Here is a 20,742-nt window from a genome sequence, read left to right as displayed (position 1 = left end):
TTGAAGCGAGACAATTCTTTTTCTCCTGCATAAAGTACTTTTGAAAATATGCAGGATTTAGAAGTATCTTTGCTTAAATTTTTCTTAATTGCATTCCCTTTATCTTCTTTCCTTTCTTTTGTCTTGAATTTCAATCTCTTCTCTTCTGCCTTTATTTTCTCAGGTATCAGTGTTTACCATGGGACTTAATAACGATAATTTATCGTTAAAAAAAGCATGTAATGCTTTTAAAAAGCTAAAAAGCCGTGTGCATGATCCTTAACGTTCTTAAGATTTCCTGCAACCACAAGCGAAGAATCGTACAAAGGAACCACTCGAAGGCACCTGCAAAATAAACACGTGAAGGAAGCAGGTTGGCCGATTCATTGTGAAAAAACTTTTACCGACTGAACGAACATTCAAGATACTACCATAACCTACACTCGAATCTTCCCTCGACCATGTTGACATTTCTCGCAGCCGTGAGAAATAAAATCAATAATACTCTGACGGCGACAACATGGCAAGAATTATCAGTCGTCAGTCATTTTCTCGTCAATTTATCGCTTTAGTTTGTCTTTTATTTTCCATTGTTATTTTTATTATTGCTTTGTCAAGATATCGTAGCACGTTGTCAGTAAACGACAACTTTCTATCTTCGTCAGCACTGAACTCGGAATCAAAACCTTTCGGAGTTTCATCTTTAAGGTAAGGGTTTCATTTGCTTCGATATCTAACCATGTTGCAATTTCAGGGACTGAAGATAGTTTTAATGCTTGTAAATTTAAACTTATTGAAAAGGGGATTTGTCTTGAGGTCAAGCATTACCCCGCTATTTTGGTCAGATGTAGTGTGATTTAATAACACCGTAGTGACCCGAAGTTGGTAGTAAAATACTGATCTACTTCTTGGCAAATTTCACTTTATAAACTTCAACACTGAGGGCAAACACCGTGATATTTTGCACGGGGCTCTTTTGAATCAGCGATACATTCTTTGTAATCAAAAAATTGATAAAAATTCTTAGAATTTTTTTCCCGTTTTCACAGCTCGTCCCAAGTGATTTATCTAGATAAAAATGGATACAGAGTTGCCCTCAACTCAGACGACGTTGTAGACTTCATTGAAGATAAAAATCTCAAAGATGTCGAGACGGAAAGCGTGCAAAGTTCTGCCACAATTCCCAGTACCTGGTCCTCCAACATGGCCGACACAAATATGAATAACTATGACGTCAAGCGCGAGGAAAACGAAGCCGAAAGAGACGAGACTATTGACTATAATTTCGCTTTAGCAGATGTAGAGGATAACTTGAAGCGGCACACAGTACCGAAACGGTGAGCTTTTAAAACATGTGAGAAAAAATCTAGCTTGTAGTAAGCTCTAGTGAGATCGTCACCGAAAACGACTTTCTACTCATAAAACAGACTCCATTATCTTTTCCATTTCTCAGGAGATTGAAATTCTCTTGTTTTGTCCTCAAAATTGAGCTCCTTTGACGTCACATGCAAGCTATAAACCTAAAGAGGTGTATTCTCAAATTACATTTTCCTAGACCAGTATGTAGTTATAACCAGCCCACAAAGAGCATCACCCAGTTGAAGACGCATCGAACTGGAAGCAGCACTCTAGCGAACATCATTTATCGATATGGAGACTTGAATCAACTTGACGTTGCTTTGCCTAAAGAGAGTAGCTATGAATACTACTGGCCTGTTAGATTTAGTCCTAGTTTTGTGGATAAACAATACGTGAATAGTTCTAAGCCTCACATGCTGGTAAATGCACAGTTTGATAACAACTCGATGAGGAATCTAATGGGCAAGGTAGGATATGGTAGAGAACAGGTTGCATGCATCGTGGTCTAGTTTCGGTGCAAATATCTTATGCTCGTCATGCCATATATGGTGTCGTTGGTACCCAAGCTAGACCAGAATGCATCATCCCATTTCTCAAACTAAGAAAAGGTTTGATCCTTGGCTGTTTTGTTGACGAATGCTTGTTTGCAATCATCTATATATGAAAAACAAACGAGAATAACATGATAAAAGCGGCCATCATGTTGGTTCAAATCACGCTAGCGGAAGTAATCAAGGGTGGTATTGGGTAGAGTCTCGTCAACACATGTGGGTAGAGATTGTTGGGTCTCTCCCTTGATTTCGAAGGGTTTTCTACGGGTTCACTGGTATTCATCCCTCTGCAAAACCTACCCAGCTAAATTCCAATTCATTCTGTGAGTTAGCCGTGCCCTGACTTAGATCAGCCCAGAGGATGTTTCAGGGTTCAATCTGTGAGTTAGCCATGCCCTGACTTAGATCAGCCCAGAGGTTGTTACAGGGTTCAATCTGTGAGTTAGCCGTGGCCTGACTTAGATCAGCCCAAAGGTTGTTACAGGGTTCAATCTGTGAGTTAGCCATGCCCTGACTTAGATCAGCCCAGAGGTTGTTTCAGGGTTCAATTTGTGAGTTAGCCATGCCCTGACTTATATCAGCCCAGAGGTTGTTACAGGGTTCAATCTGTGAGTTAGCCATGCCCTGACTTATATCAGCCCAGAGGTTGTTACAGGGTTCAATCTGTGAGTTAGCCATGCCCTGACTTAGATCAGCCCAGAGGTTGTTACAGGGTTCAATCTGTGAGTTAGCCATGCCCTGACTTAGATCAGCCCAGAGGTTGTTTCAGGGTTCAATCTGTGAGTTAGCCATGCCCTGACTTGGATCAGCCCAGAGGTTGTTAAAGGTTCAATCTGTGAGTTAGCCGTGCCCTGACTTAGATCAGCCCAGAGGTTGTTTCAGGGTTCGATAGATTGAGATTAAATTAAACTGATGTCGTTTAAACTGTTCTTCGTTTGTAGGAAACCTTCGTCATCACTATTTTGCGCGATCCCATCAGCCACTTCGAGTCATCATTCTACGTTAGTGGACTAGACTACCTTTTTGGCTTAGAGAACTCTTCAAATCCATTGCAGGAATTTCTTGCAAATGCTCAAAAGTATATGACAGACTATCTAAAGAAGGAATCCAGAGTAGACATACGTCTGAATCATGCGGTCAATGGTAAGTGGAGCAGATTAGGGTCAGCTACGAACTCCCATCGATAGAACCTTGAAACAACATCTGGACCTATGAGTTTATTTTTGCGGGAGGAGGGAAACCGGAGAACCCGGAGAAAAAACCTTGAAGCACAGGAGAAAACATAAAACAAGCAACTTTCCTCACATACGACATCCTGTTCGCATATATTGATTAGACGAACTCTTCCACCTCTACGCTATGTCCCATCCTAGGCAACAACCTACCTTAAAAACACTTGCACTGTAAACACTTGCACTATAAACACTTGCACTGTAAACACTTGCACTGTAAAGTGACTTGCATTGTAAAAACTTGCGCTGTAAACACTTGCACTGTAAACACTTGCACTGTAAACACTTGCACTGTAAACTGACTTGCATTCTAGACACTTGCACTGTAAACACTTGCACTGTAAACACTTGCACTGTAAACACTTGCTAAACACCATTTATAATACTTTCAGGTCAGATATTCGATCTTGGTCTCAAGCGCATCCACTTTTCGGACCAAGAAGTCATAAACAACACAATAGAGGAACTGAATGAAGCAATAGATTTAGTTCTCATTGCTGAATACATGGATGAATCACTTGCTCTACTGAAGAGAGCCCTTTGTTGGGACATTGATGACATGGTGTATTTTAAACAACACACAAGGTCAAACGAATACAAGGATTTGAATATCACTTCCAAAGTGAAGGTAATGAAAGCTACGGACACGGTGCAACATTGCGCGCAATATTGCAGGCAATCGATGTTGCAAGCCGGCGTGCCGGCGCCCATGATACAACTTGTGCTGCCTGTGGTTCGATGGAAGAAAAAATAATATCAATCCCTTTGCTCTTGGGAATCGAATTGTTTCTTATGTAAAACGATTGTATTGTTCCTGCCATCATGGTTGCCATCACGTGGTGATGCAAAACCTCTGTAGGTCATTTGCAACACAGTCACGTGCTGATATATCATTTTGATAACAAATCGATTCAGCCAAAGATCTCATTCATGGGGAATTAAGGCTTTGGTGGATGGCAAACAAACATTAATGTTTTTAAAATCAAAAATATTTAAAGTGTGGGTTGTTTCCTTTTTTTAACCCCTGGTAGGGATTTAGCGCTATGACATGAGGTCTCTGTCCAATAAACACTTCCTTCACCCCACAAATACTCTTGCATTTACTCATAGTTCAATTACGCAATTGCAATTGTAGTTTATATATATCTATTTTATCGTAGGAACAAATTACTGAATGGAATTCAGCCGACGTTTCTCTCTACAAATATTTCAACAATTCTTTATGGAAAAATATCGAAGCACAGGACAACAGCTTCTTTGATGAAGTGAAAGAACTAAAGTTAAGGAGACAGAATCTTGAACGAGAATGCATTGATTCTACATCCATAGACACAGAAACAGGGGAAATGCGGTTCAAATTAGTAAAAGATTTGCCTACAATAAATAAATATCTTTGCGACAAGATGAATATGGGAGAGACGGAATATATCGCCTATCTAAAAGAAAAGGCTAGAATAAGATTCCAAGACGCGGACAGACTTACTAGTAAGCAGTTTGAAGAGCTTGAGAATCGCGCACTTGGTAATTCGACTATCTTGTGAGGGGGATAGATATGAATGAAGTCTTCTGTATTCAACCTTCTACACTTATCAATAATTATATCAAGTCCGCCATTGCGTAATCGGCTGGCGACGCAAATGTGGACATCCTAGTCTCTCGTAGGAATCTATTCTACAGGCACAGAAAACAGTTGCCATTCAATAACAGTCATAAATCCGCTCATTACAGACTTCTTAAATAACTTGAAAGAACTTATTTATAAAACACTCGGTGAAGATGTTATAACACAAAACAAAATGCGCAAATTGTCACGCAACGTTGTTGCAATGCATGTAATTTGCACAGAGAATGCTGCATAAGCAAAAAAAATTCTTCGTTGCGCGCGCAGTGGAAGATCTCCATTCTTTACACAATCAATTGCTGCAAAAGAGAGCAGATATAGGTTGCGCACAGCGTGAAAATAGAAGCGGGATTTGTTTACTGACTTTAATTCGAGCACGTGCGTGACAAGTTGCATTTGTTGCCCGTAGGCCTACGTTGCTTGAAACCGACAACTCAACCTTTACATCCATTTACGATATTTTCAAAACATGGGATAAAAGAATGAAATGAATGCATTTTTTGTATCAAAACTTACCGGATTTTTTTATTTATTTAGTATTTGGAATATATTTATTTATGAAATAAATATTTGGTTAGCTAACCTTTTTAGTAGAAAACAAATACAAAATAAATAAATAAAACGAATGAAATAATTAAGAAAAGAGGAGAGTAGTAGGGAAATGAGAGTTCACCAACAAAGGACCTATTGTTCTTTTGGGACCGGACCCATTTTTAGGGTAGGGGGAGGGGTGATCTACATCCAACCATCATGGGAAGACCGGCCGGCCGCCCGAGTAGAGGTTCTGATCGAAATCGGGGCCTGGAAAGGTTTGGGGAAGGTGTTTTAAAACACAATTCAAAATCCTTTGTTTAAAAAACGAAGTTTTGAATTAATGAGCTGAACTCTTTTGTTAGAATGACATGTTTAATTAGCAGACTTAAATAAGAAGCTGTACTCATGGACATGATACGAGACGTTTGTACAAATCTCGTCAAACTGGTCGAAGTGCCAATGTCCAGAGAATGGGAAGCTTTTCTTTTTAACTTACCAAATATGAACTCTAGTGTGGCAATGATGACAGCAAGTGATATGTCCTTCCCTGAGAGATACGAGAGACCAATTGTAAACTTCGTCAACGATATGTGTGATGTGAAGGAAAATGATGGTCATGAGTTATCATCAGAAATATTTAACGAGTTTGTAATTGCCATTTTAAATTGAATAAATTCAGGGTTTCTTTTTATTGAGATTCAGTGATCATTTGACTGCGAAGGGTGAAGATATGGGTTGTGGGTGCTTGAGCTCTATTCCCAACTTAACTTTTCGAGATATTTTCCGAAAAGTTCGTTGCATTCTTGCCTGCTGTGGTGGTAAGGTGGTGATTGAAAACTCTCAAATTGATGGACAACCACAAGCTGTTGGAAAAGTTGTATTACAACCTGAACCAGGGAGAAGGTTTCGGAGGCGTAGATGCCTTGTTCCATGCTGCCAAAAAGAAGAACAAAAAGATCACTAAGAAACAAGTTCGAGAATGGTTGAGAGGACAGCGTGTGTACTCCATTCATCGACCGGTTCAAAAGCACTTTCGCAGAAATCGTGTTATCGTTGGATCGATGGATGATGTGTGGGAAATAGACTTGATTGACATGCAATCGCTGAAGAAATACAATAGCCATTACAGATACATACTCACCTGCATTGACGTCTTATCCAAGTACGCATGGGTGGTTCCAATCAAAGACAAATCTGGACCGTCTTTAGTAAAGGCCTTCAAACAAGTATTAGATGAGTCTGACCGAAAACCCAAAAAGATTCACTCTGACCGTGGAAGCGAATTTACAAACAAGAATTTTCAGACCTTTCTGAAAGAAAGGAACATTGGATTTTATCACACTTTTAATGAAACGAAAGCCAGTATCATCGAGCGTTTTAACAGAACTCTGAAACAACGAATGTATCGGTACTTTACATGGAAAGGGACATTGAAATATTTAGACGTCCTACCTGAGATTATTAATGCATACAATAATTCATATCACCGAAGTATCCAGAGAACTCAGTCAATAAGAGTAATGAAAGTGAAGTGTGGCAAACTCTTTATGGAGACACATTGATGTGGAGACCTCCCTATAAGTTCCAGGTGGGAGACCATGTACGAATTTCCAAGGCAAAGAAACTGTTCGAAAAGGGATATCTGCCCAAATGGAGTGAAGAGATTTTTACCATTTCCAAACGAATCCCTCGAAACCCACCTGTCTATAAGGCTAAAGAGTTTGATGGAGAGGCGTTAGAAGGAACCTTTTACGAGCAGGAATTGCAGAGAGTGCAGACTAAAGGGGATGAGGAAGTGTACAAGATAGAAAAGATCTTGAGAACACGTAAAAACGGTAAACAAAAGGAATACTTTGTAAAATGGTTTGGGTACCCAGATAAATATAACAGTTGGGTGTCAAGCACTGATTTTGAATAAGGTTTATTAAACGACTGTTTTGTGTCCATTTTCTCTTGGACCACCATGACGGCTAGTCAGTTTTACATCACTCTTCCCAGCAATAGCTCTATGGCTATATTTCCTAATAACACTCTTGCGGAATACAAAGTCAAACTCCCTGAACGGCTGAATTTGGTGGGGGATTGGGAAGTGGGACTGGCCTCCATCACCTTTCCCCGGACGTGGTTTCACATTAGGATGGAAAACCGGAAGTTTTATTATGACAGTGGTGACGGAGTATGAACGGTAGGAATCATTCCAATGGGATACTACAAGTCAATCCAAGAAGTCACCGACGCAATGGAGACTGCCCTATCTAACGATGGAGTGAACGATATTTCTTTTACGCTGGATGGTTTATCGCAAAAAGTCACCGTGACCTTGAATGCGGGAGGGCGACTCAGTTTTCAGAACGACCTGGGAGTGATGCTCGGATTTGGCAATGATATTATTCTTACCAAAACTACGACTGCGTCCTACGTGTCGGATCTGAATATTGGCCTCCAGTCTCTGTTTGTCTACTTGGACGTACTGGATATGCAAGTCGTGGGAGATGCGAGAGCTCCACTTTTGCGCATTGTTCCTGCAGGCGGTAAGGATGGGGAAGTCGTTACCAAGGATTATGAGCACCCACAGTACATGCCGCTAGCTACGCGAGAATTTGAGACTTTACAAGTCCTTATAACCGACGACTCGGGAAGTAAAGTACCATTTGAACGTGGACGTGTGGTGGTAACGTTACACTTTAGACTTCGTCAATCCCCATATTTTCGATAAGATGAAAAACCAACGAGGAGCTGGACAAATGATGGTCTTTCACGGTAGGCGTTTTCAAAAAGGATGTGGACAAGTGGGTTATGGCCTGGGATCCTTTTTCCAATCTCTAGCAAGAAGTGCCATGCCATTTTTGCAGAAAGGAGCCCAATCGTTGGGCAAAGCAACTCTTGATGCAGGTGTGAATATTGCAAAAGATGTTTTAGCTGGAAACAACCTGAAAGATTCGGCTCAAGCTAGATTACAACAGACTGCAAAGACCATAAAAGACCAGGCCCTGAACCACATCACTTCTCAAGTGGGAAGCGGGAGCTCGAGACTCAAACAGGGTTCAAAAAGAAAGACTCCACAGAAAAAGGTCAGTCTACCACAGACGGGCAAAGCGAAAAGAGCTAGGATTACTCTTGAAGATACAGATATTCTTGGACGTTAAGATGGCCTTTGTACACCCTCATTCCACTCCATGCATGAAAAGTGAACTGGATTTATTTACCATACCACCCACCCAAGTTGTGATTGACAGCAGTCAATGGATAGAATACCAGCCCATTTCTACCATTTCTTCTACAGCACCTATAGAATTTCAAATAACGGGATCGGAAAATTATCTCGATTTGACAAAAAGTATGCTATTTATCAAGCTAAAAATCACCAAAGCCAATGGTGGGAACCTGACCCCAGATGAAAAAATAGTCCCTGTCAACAATTTTTTACAAAGTCTGTTTAAGCAAGTGGATGTATTTCTCAATGGAATTCAAGTGACGCAATCCACCGGCACCTACAGTTACAAAAGCATGCTGGAGACCCTCTTGAATTATGGCTTCTCAGCCAAAAAGTCGCACCTCACAGCGGGGCTTTATTACAAGGACACAGCAGGAGCCATGGACGAAACAGATTGCACCGACGAGGGAGACAATAAAGGACTTCAAACCCGCTATTCGTTCACCAAGGAAAGTTATATCGTGGACTTATGGGGTCCCCTACACTGTGACATGCTGTTCAGTGACCGTCTTCTTCTAAATCACGTGGACGTCACCATCAAATTAAACCCAAACAGCTCAGCCTTTGCGTTAATGTCCGGGGAAGCATCTCCCAATTACAAGATTGCCATTCAAAGTGCTAATTTAAAGGTCCGTGCGGTGAAAATAAGTCCCACCCTCCAACTCCAACACTTGACCGAGTTGAAGAAGGGTGTGAATGCCATCTACCCCTTGAGGAGAACCGATTGCAAGACCTACACTATACCCTTAGGAAATCCATCCATTCATAAAGGGGATCTATTTAATGGACAAGTCCCTAAACGAGTAGTGTTGGCCATGGTCGATTCAGACGCGTTTAATGGGAGTTACACCAAAAACCCATATAACTTTCAATTGTATGGAGCCACGTCCATCAGCCTTACTATCGATGGCGAACAGCGCCCCTTCAAACCCATTGCTCTAAAGCTGGCACAAGCCAGGGAAAGGAATTTTATGGAAGTTTATCAGACCTTATTCTCGGGAACCGGTCGACTCTATACAGATTCTGGAATCGATATCGCGCGAGAGGATTACAATCAAGGCTACTCCATTCTCGTCTTTGATTTAACCCCCGATCTATGCAGTTCTTCCACTCATTTGAACCAGAAACAGAAAGGAAACGTATCTCTGGAGGTTCAGTTTAGTACAGGCCTACCCAACGCGGTCAACCTTATTGTTTACGGAGAGTTTGAATCCACGGTGGAGATTGACTTTGCTCGTCACGTAACTTTCGACTATTCAGGATGAACACCAAACAGATAGAGGAGGTTATCAAGAAAGACCGTGTGACTAGGATTAAATTTGGAGGAGTATTTGCTGAAAACTGTTTACCCCGTCAAGTTAAAGACTACCCCTGTGGTTTCATCGCCAACACAGACCCTGATTCCAAGCCTGGAAAACATTGGATAGCTTTTTATTTCACCACGCCAGAACAAGGAGAGTTTTTTGATAGCTATGGACATCCACCTCATTTTTATAGCAGACGCTTTTTGAGCTTTCTTAATCAAAATAGTCAAAACTGGATTTGTAATCTGAAAGATCTACAAAGTCTCGGTACAGCTGTTTGTGGAGAGTATTCTATTTTCTATTTAATGCATCGAGCACGTGGTGTAAGCATGAATTCCATTGTCAATCTGTTTGGTTCTAATAAGCTCTGGAATGATGAAAGCGTTTATTTTTTTATCTCTAAGTATATATGAGAATGTAATATTGTGTATGTGATAAACAAAGAGCATTACAACAAATCTATCTTTAATTATTATCTTCTTTATTGATTGACTTGACTCAGTAACAATATACAAATTTAATAAGGCAACCATCTAATGTCGTTCCTCCTTCCCTGTGGGGAAGCCGGTCTTAGCCCTCGTTTCCTAGTAAGGGGGGATATCGATTCCTTTCTAGGTGTAGGAGGTGGGGTAGGTAGAAAAGTGCTAATTCTATTCTCTGGCGTATTAGGGGGTAGTCTTCCTCCAGCCTTGAAAATTCCCATCAGTTGTCGGCGGTCCACGTTTCTTACAAAATCCTCAGGCGTGTTTAAGCTTGCCAGAACCTTTGTAAACGCATCTCTTCCATGGGGTTCGAAATTTTTTCGTTTTCTAAGGGAATCGTTGATGAGATCTGAAATGCTGGATCCTTGCAGAGGCTGACCCTCCAATAAAACCTCGCCTTTATCATTCCATTGAACCGCTTCCGGTGTTTTTTTGATCCAACGCAATAAACCTTCCGCTTGAGTTTTGAACTTTTTCGGAACGGTTTCTAATATCTCAGAATCCGTGATAGGTTGTGGTTGTTGTTGGTCTTGGGGTTCCTGTGGTGGTTGGGATTCCTGTGGTGGTTGTTTTCCTTGTGGTATTATCGCCTCTGGTTGCAGTTTCACTGTAGGAACGTGATTTTCTCTCTGCTCTTGTAAACCCAAGTAGCGTTGAAATAACTGTTCGTGGTTCTTGATTTTTATTTCATCGGGCTGGTTTGTCTCGGTGAGCGAGTGGTTCATTTGCTGGTTGAGAGAGGTCATGGATTTCACCAGTGGTGACGTCTGAATGTCGTTTCGCTGCTGCACCAGAGCCATGACTTCTTCGGGAACCAAATACATTTTCCTGTTGTGTTTCAGCTGGCCAGAACAGACAACACGGGCGGTATGAGAAATGGAAGAAAGTTGCCCCCCGTCTGATTCAAATGCTCTCTTTTTTCCTTGACAGATACTTTTTTATCCACTAAAACACGCAATACTCTCTTGTAACGTCTGAGTTTCTTTTTCTGTTGTTCGTTGATGGGAACCACGCCTTTCAGCACGTTCAAAATCACTTCCCAGATAGCTTTGATCAGTTCGTTATTACAGCACTTGATAACAGCACGTCTCAGTTTGGGGTTGGATTTAGCCAGTACTCGTAACAAGTCTGCGTTCTCGCTTAGTCGACGAGACATTCTCTAATGATTCAACTAGGAGACGACAACAGATTATATACGCTTGACATAAACCACTGGTTGCTCTCCTGGGAAGATAGAGGTTTGTAATCGATATGGATTCGTCGTGGTGGGATGAAGGTCAAACAGCAAATAACCATAACGTTGTTGGGTCGCATCTTCATAAGCTTCCATCACACGAGTTACTTCACCGGGAAAAGCCTGTTTTGCTAACGTTGAGACCCCCAGGGAATCTCGAGGATTTTTGAAGGCTACAATGTAATGGGTATTAAGACTTATGGTTCTTGAAAACTTTCCTGGGGGAAAAAGATTTTGTACTAGAGTCATGGTGTTGATCTGTCGATGGTGTGAACCGCGGGTAATTAATTCCACCATGGCGTCGTTTTTCATGCTCTCATTCATCAAATCATCTAGGACTAGTAGACCTGGGGTTCGATCAAAGAGGCTGTAGATATCCTCTGGAAATCCCTCGATGAACTGAATGTTTGGAATTTCTTTTTCCATCATGAGAAACCGAGGTTGAAATTCGCCATAGCAATAGACAATCTTTTGGATTGGTTGGTCAAACATGTCATTCACACAGCGCAACAGCTTTTCCGTCCAACTTGTCTTTCCGCTAGAAGTTGCACCATAAACTATAAGGGATGTCGGACTTTTAAATCGAACATCCATACTGCGTGATAGTTGATCGACAACTAAATCGTCTTTTGGTGGTATGGGATTTATGTTTATTACTCTCGCTTGCTCTAACCAAGGCTTTCGTTCATCAGAATTCAATAAATGTACACCTGCTAAATGGTTAGAGAGTTGAAGTAAACGAGTTTTACTACACCCAGGAATGGGACAGTCTTTTCGCTTTCGCCTCACCATGGTGAATGATTAATTTACAAAAATAAAGTTCTCTTTAAATCAATCACTCACAATAAAAATACTAGTTAGAACAGAAGGGAGGGGCAGAAGGGGCAGTAGGGGCACATTGCAGAATCAAGTGGAAAAGCACATTTACCACTTTCTCGGGAGTCTAGGGAGGGGCAGTAGGGGCACTCTAATCACACTTTGCACTTTGGAAATGAAAACAGTCAGACATACAAAAGATCATTTTTGAACATTCAAAGTTTTTATTATCATAAAACCATACAATTTACAAGGTCTTCTTTTTTTCTTTTTTTTTTTTTTTTCTCCTGGAGTGAGAGCTATTATTATCATAAAATCATACATACTACTTTTTCCTACCATTATTTACAAGGTATTATTCTTTTTTTTTTTTTTTTGAAGCCGACCTCCTCCACTTATTACATTGAATGTTACAAACTTTTACTATTTTTCATTCTAAACCGGCCTCCTCCATAATTTTTGTCATTAGCAAATAAATTAAAATAAATTAATTTTGTCTTTAAATAAATATACTTAAAATACATTTGTACTTCTATTTCGATGCATGTTTGTATATGAGCTCATTTCAATCCATTCAATGTTATGCTTGCGTGGCCGTATGCTAGAGTATGAACGCCATTGTTTAAGATATATCGCTTATCATCGTAAGGGCTTAAGCCAATTTTGTTCAAATTTACAGTGTAGAGCTCGTGCTTGAAGCTCTGTATTCTATTCATATTCGCCATAAAGCGTTTCCTAGCGAATAAACATTCTTTGTAGTGGGCGTGCCTTATATCACGCCTTGTCACATTTTTAGAAATACCTTTGGCGATTTTCTTTTCAATGGTTTGCGCACCCTCGTTATAGAGAAAAGAATACATCTTAGACCGTAGACCCACAAATTCTTTAATGGGAATCCCATTAGTCTCATCCTTCATCTTACCAAGCACTTTTTTATTTCATGTGCTGTGCAAGGGGTGCTCTGGAGTGTATCCTGAAGTGTCAAACAAATCAATACTCCTTCCCATATCCACATATACATCCTCTGTCTTAATGTCATACAGTAAACTATCTGTGTCTGTGAAACATAGAGTTGCTTTGTTTCCATACTTCTGCTTGATAAAATTGTAGTGAAAATCATACATTAATACCTTAGATAGGTCCAAAATGCTGAATCCCACATAGATGGGACGATTTAAATATAGGGAGGGTTTTTTCATATTCACAGCTGCCAGGTCGTTATTAAAAATGCGAAAGGAATCAAAGAGGGGTGAGGCTGTGAGCTTTTGCAATTTCTTGGAAGTATTCACCAGCTTTACATTGACTCTTTTGCGTAAGTTCTCCATTGTTTTGCCGAAAATCGAATTATTCATCAGCTTAAAAAAATCTTTCTCAAAATCGTTGATGGCATGTTTCCTCTTTATCGTGTTGAAGTCAATGTATGGTTTCAACCAAGGCGTTTGGCGAAATCCTAAGACCTTATGAACTTTCACTAATTTCATCCCCAGAGAAAGGCACTGTTTCAAATTTCTATAGTGCATAACATACTGGGATTTGTTGTTCAAGTTAGGAACTAGTTTGGTGACAGAGGTGTGACAATTCATTTCCAGTTCATGGAAAAGTTTTTGTGAATATGGGGAAAGCATATCGTTTGACACTTTCATTTGCTCTGGAGCGAGAGGATAGTCGTTATGAAGGTCATGAAGTTCACTGGGGTATTCGAGGTCCACTTCTAAAATGTATCCTTTCTCTCCATCATCACTGAATATTTCGTACATCTAAATGCTCAATTTCCTGAGCTGTTAGCCAGCTGAACTCTTTATAGGGCAAGCTTTGGGACATCCCCCAGCCATATAAATTATTCGCATCTAAATATAAAAGATAATTGGTGTCTTGTTGTGGGTTATATCCCTCAATGTACGGATTGTTTGCCCTAGCATATCGATTGGAGATGACACTAATTCCACCCCTCATTCCTTTCTCTATGAAAAGTAATATGTCTGGGTCTGTCAGAAGTTCGAGCTTCACCCCCGTCATTTTCAAACAGGCTTGCCAAGAGAGACCGGGGCTGGTGTAGAAATGACAGGGATCTAACTCATAGTACTGTAAGCAGATGCACCTAAAGTTTTCAAATACGTCAGCGAGTAGTAACACATCAGATTGCAAATATAAATCATGATAGTCACCCAAACTTTGACATTGAAAGGCTTGGTAAACTTGTTGCGCGTGAGTGTAATCTTGATCACTAATTCCCTCCCCCCTTAAACTACTAAAAAATGCCTCCTTGGTAGGAAGTGCCCCTTCATTGAATCTACTAAAGCTATCAATATATTCGTAAGGGTATACTCCCTTTCTAAGCAAATACGGAACTTTATCAACCACTGTGTATCTCTTCAATATCTGAAACTTATCGCGACCCTCTTTTGCTAAATTAGAAACAAGACTTTCAAGAGATGAATTCATGAACTGCAAGGAATCAATAAACTCGAGGTTTCCTACAGAGAATGCAATGTATTTTTCCGCGTTGTTGGGAATACAATTGATTTTGTGTTCCTTGAGTTTACCAAGACCCTGCATAAGAAGGTGGGAATCAAATCCGCGAGAGTTGTGAAAAATCACTGGAATTTTACCTGTAAATTTATAATTTATATTACACTCGTTGTGAGCAGCCCCCCGAAAATCCCCCGTTAAATGATTGTGGTCGCGGACTCTATCTACACCCAACTCACCTTTACATATGTGACATAGTGTTGCCTCTTGAAAAGCCTGTTCTTCTTCTGCGGCAATATTCATGGGTACGGCATGCTTCAGTGTTTTTGAAATACGCTTTTCTGCTTCTATAAGACACTCCAAAAACTTATCCACACAATTCTCGCCCCGATAAAGAACGGGGGCCTTACAGTACTCTTCTAGATCCGAAACAATACAGTAGCAAAAACCACTGGGTTGGTGATGCTGGGTTTTTAAAGTATAACTAGAATTCGAGTCTACCTGGTCTTGATCACAAGGAACCAGTAATGTCTCAAAATCAGCGTAAATTACAACTGGAACTCTAAGCTGTTTTTGTATATCTTTAAACCTTAAAATCTTATTATCCTCACAAGGTAATTTGATTTTCTGAGGCCCATGTTTTGAACATAAAAGTTCATGCTCTTGCAATAAATCTTCCCGAACAAAACCGTGAAAACAATAACTGCAATAATATGTTTGACCATTGTGCTTGGTCCGGTCACCTAGTAGCCGACTTAGATTGTTAACTAAGCAATAATGACTCTGATCTCCATCAGAAAATAATAACAAATTAACATGAAATACCTTCTTATTTTCTGTAATATAAAGCGGGGACAGTTCTCCGTCTCCATACCCAACAACATTAATGCTGGTGGTTGGGTTCTGTTTTTCAAATTTACGTACTTGATTGACTTTTACAGGAAACTCTATCCCCGAAACGTTGAACTCTTCTTTATACTGCTGGTAGTGACTCGGACGGTGAGGTTGATTTCGCCAATGAACGGGGTGTTTGGCGGCTAGTACGGACCAAAGAAAGCACTTTTGATCGTTGTTTTTGATGTTCAGCACCGCCTTCTTATCCCTTAGTATCTTAGGCAGTTCGAGGTAGCTGGAGCCGATTAACGGTTTGTAGCTCGCCACATTCAAAGTGAGATTTAATACTTGATCAAACCGCCATCCACTTCCCTCTCTCTGATACTCTAAGAAACTTTTCTTGATTTTTTCAGTGGCCTGGTCAAACTGCTTTTCAATCTGGTCTGGTCTAAGAGCGGTCATGGTGGAGCTTCGAAAGTGGGGGTTTGTAGTAACTTCTTCTAAATCCGAGGAGGTTTTTGTCATTCGAACTTGAATGCACAAAAACCATTTTACGCTTCGCTTCCTCACTAGCTCTCTTCGTAATCTTCCGAGTATAGTTTTCTTTTTTCCTCGTAGTGTAAGGGAGAGATCATATTTTCCCGTCTTGTTCGGTTTCAGTGTATATGCTTTTAGGTGGCCGTCAATGGCGGACTCAACATGTTCTTGATTATCCTCATTCTCGATATCTCCTCCTCCACTTTGAATTTTTCGCTTTTTAGGCTTCGAAAAAGCTTCTTCATCGCTTAACCTTCTCGAACTACCTCCTTGACAAATCCTATGGTGGTCGGCGAATGTTTCCGGTTAATGTAGTGAATTTTAGTAAAAGATCCTAGTACAAAGATCAAACAACAACAAAGCTACAACTCATTATTCATAAAACCCCATATCCCATTTCAAACACACTTGCTACCAAAACAAAAGATCCTTTCGAGTATTTACCAGTTAATTATTTCAACACGTCCTTCAAACACTTTCAGATTCAAAGTAAGCCAATCATAATTCTTATTTAACGTCTTTGCTAATTAAACACATCATCCTAACAAAAAGGCTTCAAAAGTAGGCCCAATAGGGTTTTCCGATTTAGTGACCTTTTCGTCGATTTGGCAATATCTTTATTGCCATGCATTGTCTTTTTTTCTAAGTATTTCATAACAATAGAATTCGGAAAGAATAGAGGCGAGAAAAATTAACTTTCAGCATCGTTACCGCGATAAATTATAAATTATCCCGGGGGGGGGGGGGGGGGGTACTTGAACCAGTTTCTGACGGAGGGGTTCCGCTGATGCCTATAAACACTGACCCTATATTTAAGACAGCAAAATCTTGAAAATCCGGCATACCCTATTCAAGACAAATTGGCAAAATGTAGACCCTATCGAAGGCTCAAGGGGAATTTGTATACCCTATGTAAGACATTCAACTATAATTATTCTAGAACCATCATAAATGAATTGTGCGTAATTTTGTGGAGTATTATGCTATGAATGAGATGTTCACATAGCCAGGTAGTGATCCCGTAGAGATGTCAATATGTCATTGTCATTCGTTTTGACTTTATGTTCTATTAAAATATTGACACCCTGTACAAGAGATAGTAAACATAGAAAGTAAACCCCTATTCAAGACAACTTACGGTAAATTGTATACCCTATTCAAGACGTGAAGGCAAAAAACCATACCCTATTTGGCGGAAAGTCCCCGTATAGTAAATATAAGGGAGTACCCCCCCCCCCCCCACCCCCCGGTAAATTATGGAGTGTCATGAAAGAATCCACTCCAGCGACTCTTCAGCTTTTCAGGCGGTTTGTGCTAGCATTAATGTTTAATTATTCAAGTAATTGTGTCACGTGAATATTTATATCATAATTTAAGGAAAGCATCTGCAATACATTTCTTTAACAGGAATGGACTTTCAAATGTTTTACCGTTAACAAGCTTTCAAGACTTTAAAGATAATGGTCAACTTCAAAATGCACTCTGATTCAGCACGTGTTATAATTTGCTTAATTCGTACTTTTCTCGTACCGGTGCTTTGTTTTATTTCCTATATCAAATTATTTGAGTGGTTTTGCTTAACCTGTGAAATAGTTCAACAGTCTATTACATATTAGTAATAGAACACTATTTCCATTGTTTTTCTTAGTGTCTATTCGTCTGTTATACCCAAACTATAAGTTTCTGTTTTACAGGTTCAGTAAAATCACTCCATCGCTAGATTGAATCGAAACAACAAGATCATTTTATATTATAGCTACCTTAACCCATCCCAAGCCTTACAGTATTGATTATACTACAGTGTATTATTACATGTAACCTGCAATTAGAGTGCCCTAGCCCGTCGAATCAAGAGTTTCCTTCGATTACTTAAAAACCCATAAGTACTAACTACTATCGGTAGAAACGACCGTTTTTGTCTAAAAATCTGTCCAATGGACTTATAGATCTTTAAGTACCCTATGGCATGTTCAATTTTCACACGTAAACGTCGTAAATGACGGTTTGCCCTTTGTTGGCGGGGGGTTCTTGCGATTCTGTGAGGAGTCACGAGAGGAGCTCTCAATGGATAGCCACCGTCGGCAAGAATTCGGGCATGTCTTGGTAATCCTAACTGACCTCCAAATCCAATGTTTGGGAGGTACCGGTAGGTGCTACTGTCATTTAGATGTCCAGGAAAGCCTGAAACAAGAAGAGTGATCATACCATCGGCATCAATGACCAACTGGGTTGACATGAAATGGACTTTTTTGTCCCCTCGATAAAACTCAGCCTGAAGTCTCCCCGATGGGCGTCGTATGCGATGTATAGTAGAATAGAATAGAATAGAATAGAATAGAATAGAATAGAATAGAATACCTTTATTTAAACACGATAAAATTTAAAGCTAAAAGCTTATGGGGTCGTGCATAAAATAAATTAAATAAATAAAATATAATATAAGTATGAATCTGTAAAAATATAGCTAATTAACTTAGATAACTTTAAATATCTGATAGTAGCATCTATCGAACCCACTGCATTTGGAAAATGATTCCAATACCCCATAAATGAGGACCATTTCCTTAAGTTGTGCCATGTGATGAAGGATCGAAATTTTAAAAATAAGATGGGCACAACATGATATATCTCCTCGGAAACAGTACTTTTACTGATATCAAATATGTGAGCAAGATAATGGTATGTTGGATAGCTTCTCAACCAAATGACAGCAAGCAGTACTCTGTTGCGTACATCTAAAATACAGCGTCGTTGTCTTATCAGTAATAGGAGTCCTTGGTAGCATACGAGGCTTTACCACTTCATGAGAAACTACCTGCGCAACCCTATCCAGAGACCAAGGGGTGTCGCCTGTTAGGTACCAGAATTTATGTGGATCTGTTTCCAGTATACTCCATACGTCTCTTCCGGTGTTCTTTCTGAGCACTAGCTCGGGAAACAATACTTGTATTATAGGATAATGAAGTGGCACAATTTCCAAAATCGCGATGGGTAAAGAAATAACATTTATCAGAGGCGGAAACGGTGGAGGGAAAGGTTGATTGTTGTCATGTAGAAAAAGAACATCCAGTACAGATAATATTGATGTCAACGTACAGAACAGAAAATACGGAAATGGAGGAGGTGGATTTCTGTTCGGCATCTTTTGAGCGAAATGAATAAATGAAAGCTTCATAGATCAATACACTGATCATTTCGCATACTAAAACATGATTGTGTTACACTCGCATGAATACTGATTTGAGAAGAAAAAGAATGTGTGATTGTTCGTAATGAATTAATCAATTCCTTTAGAATTCTAAACACGTTGCTCGAGCTCCTACGCATTATCAAGGATGAGAGGTGAAATTTGAGAAGAAAAAGAACGCGTGTTTGTTCGTACCTTTCTATTTGATCCTTGCAATCCCTTGTTAATAAACTAATCAATGCCTTTAGAATTCTAAACACGTTGCTCGAGCTCAGTACGCATTATCAAGGGTGAAAGGTGAAATTTGAGAAGAAAAAGTGTTTTTGTTTTTGCCTTTCTGTCTGATCTAACAATCCCTTAATTAATTAATTAATGCCTTTAGAATTATAGACACAGTTTTCTCGAACTCGTCATGACCATCCTTTTTTGAAAAGAACCTGTGAAGTATTCACGCTATGAGTATATAAATATGCCCAAAGTTTGAGAATGGCCACATTGACTTCAATCCGCATAAAAGTACTCTAGATGGAAGAAGACAATATTTTTCTACGAGCTGCTCTCACCAAAGAACTTCAAGAAGTTCCATGCCCGAGTTCAAGCACTTTCCCTACTGCGAGTACCATGTCTTTGCAGCAACGACCCAAGCCAAAGCCAAAGCAAAAAAAGAGAAGTACACCAGTAGAGTTGATGCTAATTGGGAAAGGAATGAAAAAGTACGGAAGAGATTTAAAAGCCGTGGTTAGTTTCATGCAGAAACATTCATAGGTACTCGGGGACCAGCTACGAGATTACTACCAGAATATTGGAACACCAGAAGGGCCAAGCACAAGAAAAGCTATGGCAAGAGTTCGAAAAATTGCTAAGAAGTCTTTATACAAAGCAAGGTGATTTTGAAAAAAAATTTGAAATTCAGGTTCTTCTAAAAAATAAAATTTTAACGTTTATCTATTTTCTCTTTAGTGATTCTCGGCATGTACAAGAAGCTTCGACTGTTGCATCCACCAGTAAAGCAGTTAAGACTAGCGCCGAGCAAGAATTTAATAGTAGCGAAAGTGAGTTTGATATCGATAGTGACAGCGATTGGAAAGTCACCGAGAACGATATATTTAAAAAAGATACGCAATATACAAACATCCAAGCATCTCAATCCAGAGAGGAAATTTTGAGTGCTGTCAAGAATGGTGATGATGCAAAAGACCAAGCTGATGCAAAATCGAAGAGGAAGAAAAGCCAAAGGTACGGTAAAGTCGTGTTTCTTGATGCTGGTAGCGAATGTCACATAATTGACTATAACTTTCCTGCTTTTTTTTTTTACTTTGTATTCAACAGGGGAAAACAGACAGCTAAATCGAAAATGTCGAGTGTTTTAGAGTCCCTTCCTGCCCTCAT

The 20,742-nt window shown here is 39.8% G+C and overlaps 4 protein-coding genes across 4 annotated transcripts; 2 read left to right on the top strand and 2 right to left on the bottom strand.

Moving 5' to 3' along the window:
- Positions 1-174: 174 nt before the first annotated feature.
- Positions 175-5,967, top strand: LOC116303018 (galactose-3-O-sulfotransferase 2). The gene is made up of 6 exons (XM_031712456.2): positions 175-687; positions 1,029-1,316; positions 1,535-1,805; positions 2,831-3,032; positions 3,514-3,749; positions 4,282-5,967. Exons 1-6 carry the CDS (start codon positions 500-502, stop codon positions 4,660-4,662), a joined length of 1,566 nt encoding a protein of 521 aa, XP_031568316.2. The 5' UTR covers positions 175-499; the 3' UTR covers positions 4,663-5,967.
- Positions 5,968-8,423: 2,456 nt separating this feature from the next.
- LOC148911429 (uncharacterized protein F54H12.2-like) lies at positions 8,424-9,755 on the top strand. Its single transcript, XM_089029376.1, has one exon. It carries the CDS (start codon positions 8,424-8,426, stop codon positions 9,753-9,755), a length of 1,332 nt encoding a protein of 443 aa, XP_088885502.1.
- Positions 9,756-11,465: 1,710 nt separating this feature from the next.
- Positions 11,466-12,302, bottom strand: LOC148911428 (uncharacterized). Its single transcript, XM_089029375.1, has one exon. The coding sequence runs from the start codon at positions 12,300-12,302 to the stop codon at positions 11,466-11,468; it is 837 nt and encodes a 278-aa protein (XP_088885501.1).
- A 1,761-nt stretch (positions 12,303-14,063) lies between these two features.
- Positions 14,064-15,048, bottom strand: LOC148911427 (uncharacterized). Its single transcript, XM_089029374.1, has one exon. The coding sequence runs from the start codon at positions 14,880-14,882 to the stop codon at positions 14,064-14,066; it is 819 nt and encodes a 272-aa protein (XP_088885500.1). The 5' UTR covers positions 14,883-15,048.
- Positions 15,049-20,742: the final 5,694 nt, after the last annotated feature.

The sequence above is a fragment of the Actinia tenebrosa genome, unplaced genomic scaffold (genome assembly GCF_029948245.1).
Source record: "Actinia tenebrosa isolate PJP-AT-01 unplaced genomic scaffold, QUT_ActTen_1.0 PGA_scaffold14__42_contigs__length_11649687, whole genome shotgun sequence".
Classification (NCBI taxonomy): Eukaryota; Metazoa; Cnidaria; class Anthozoa; order Actiniaria; family Actiniidae; genus Actinia; species Actinia tenebrosa.
The sequence above is the reverse complement of the archived record's forward strand: the minus strand, read 5'-3'. Positions and strand labels throughout refer to the sequence as shown.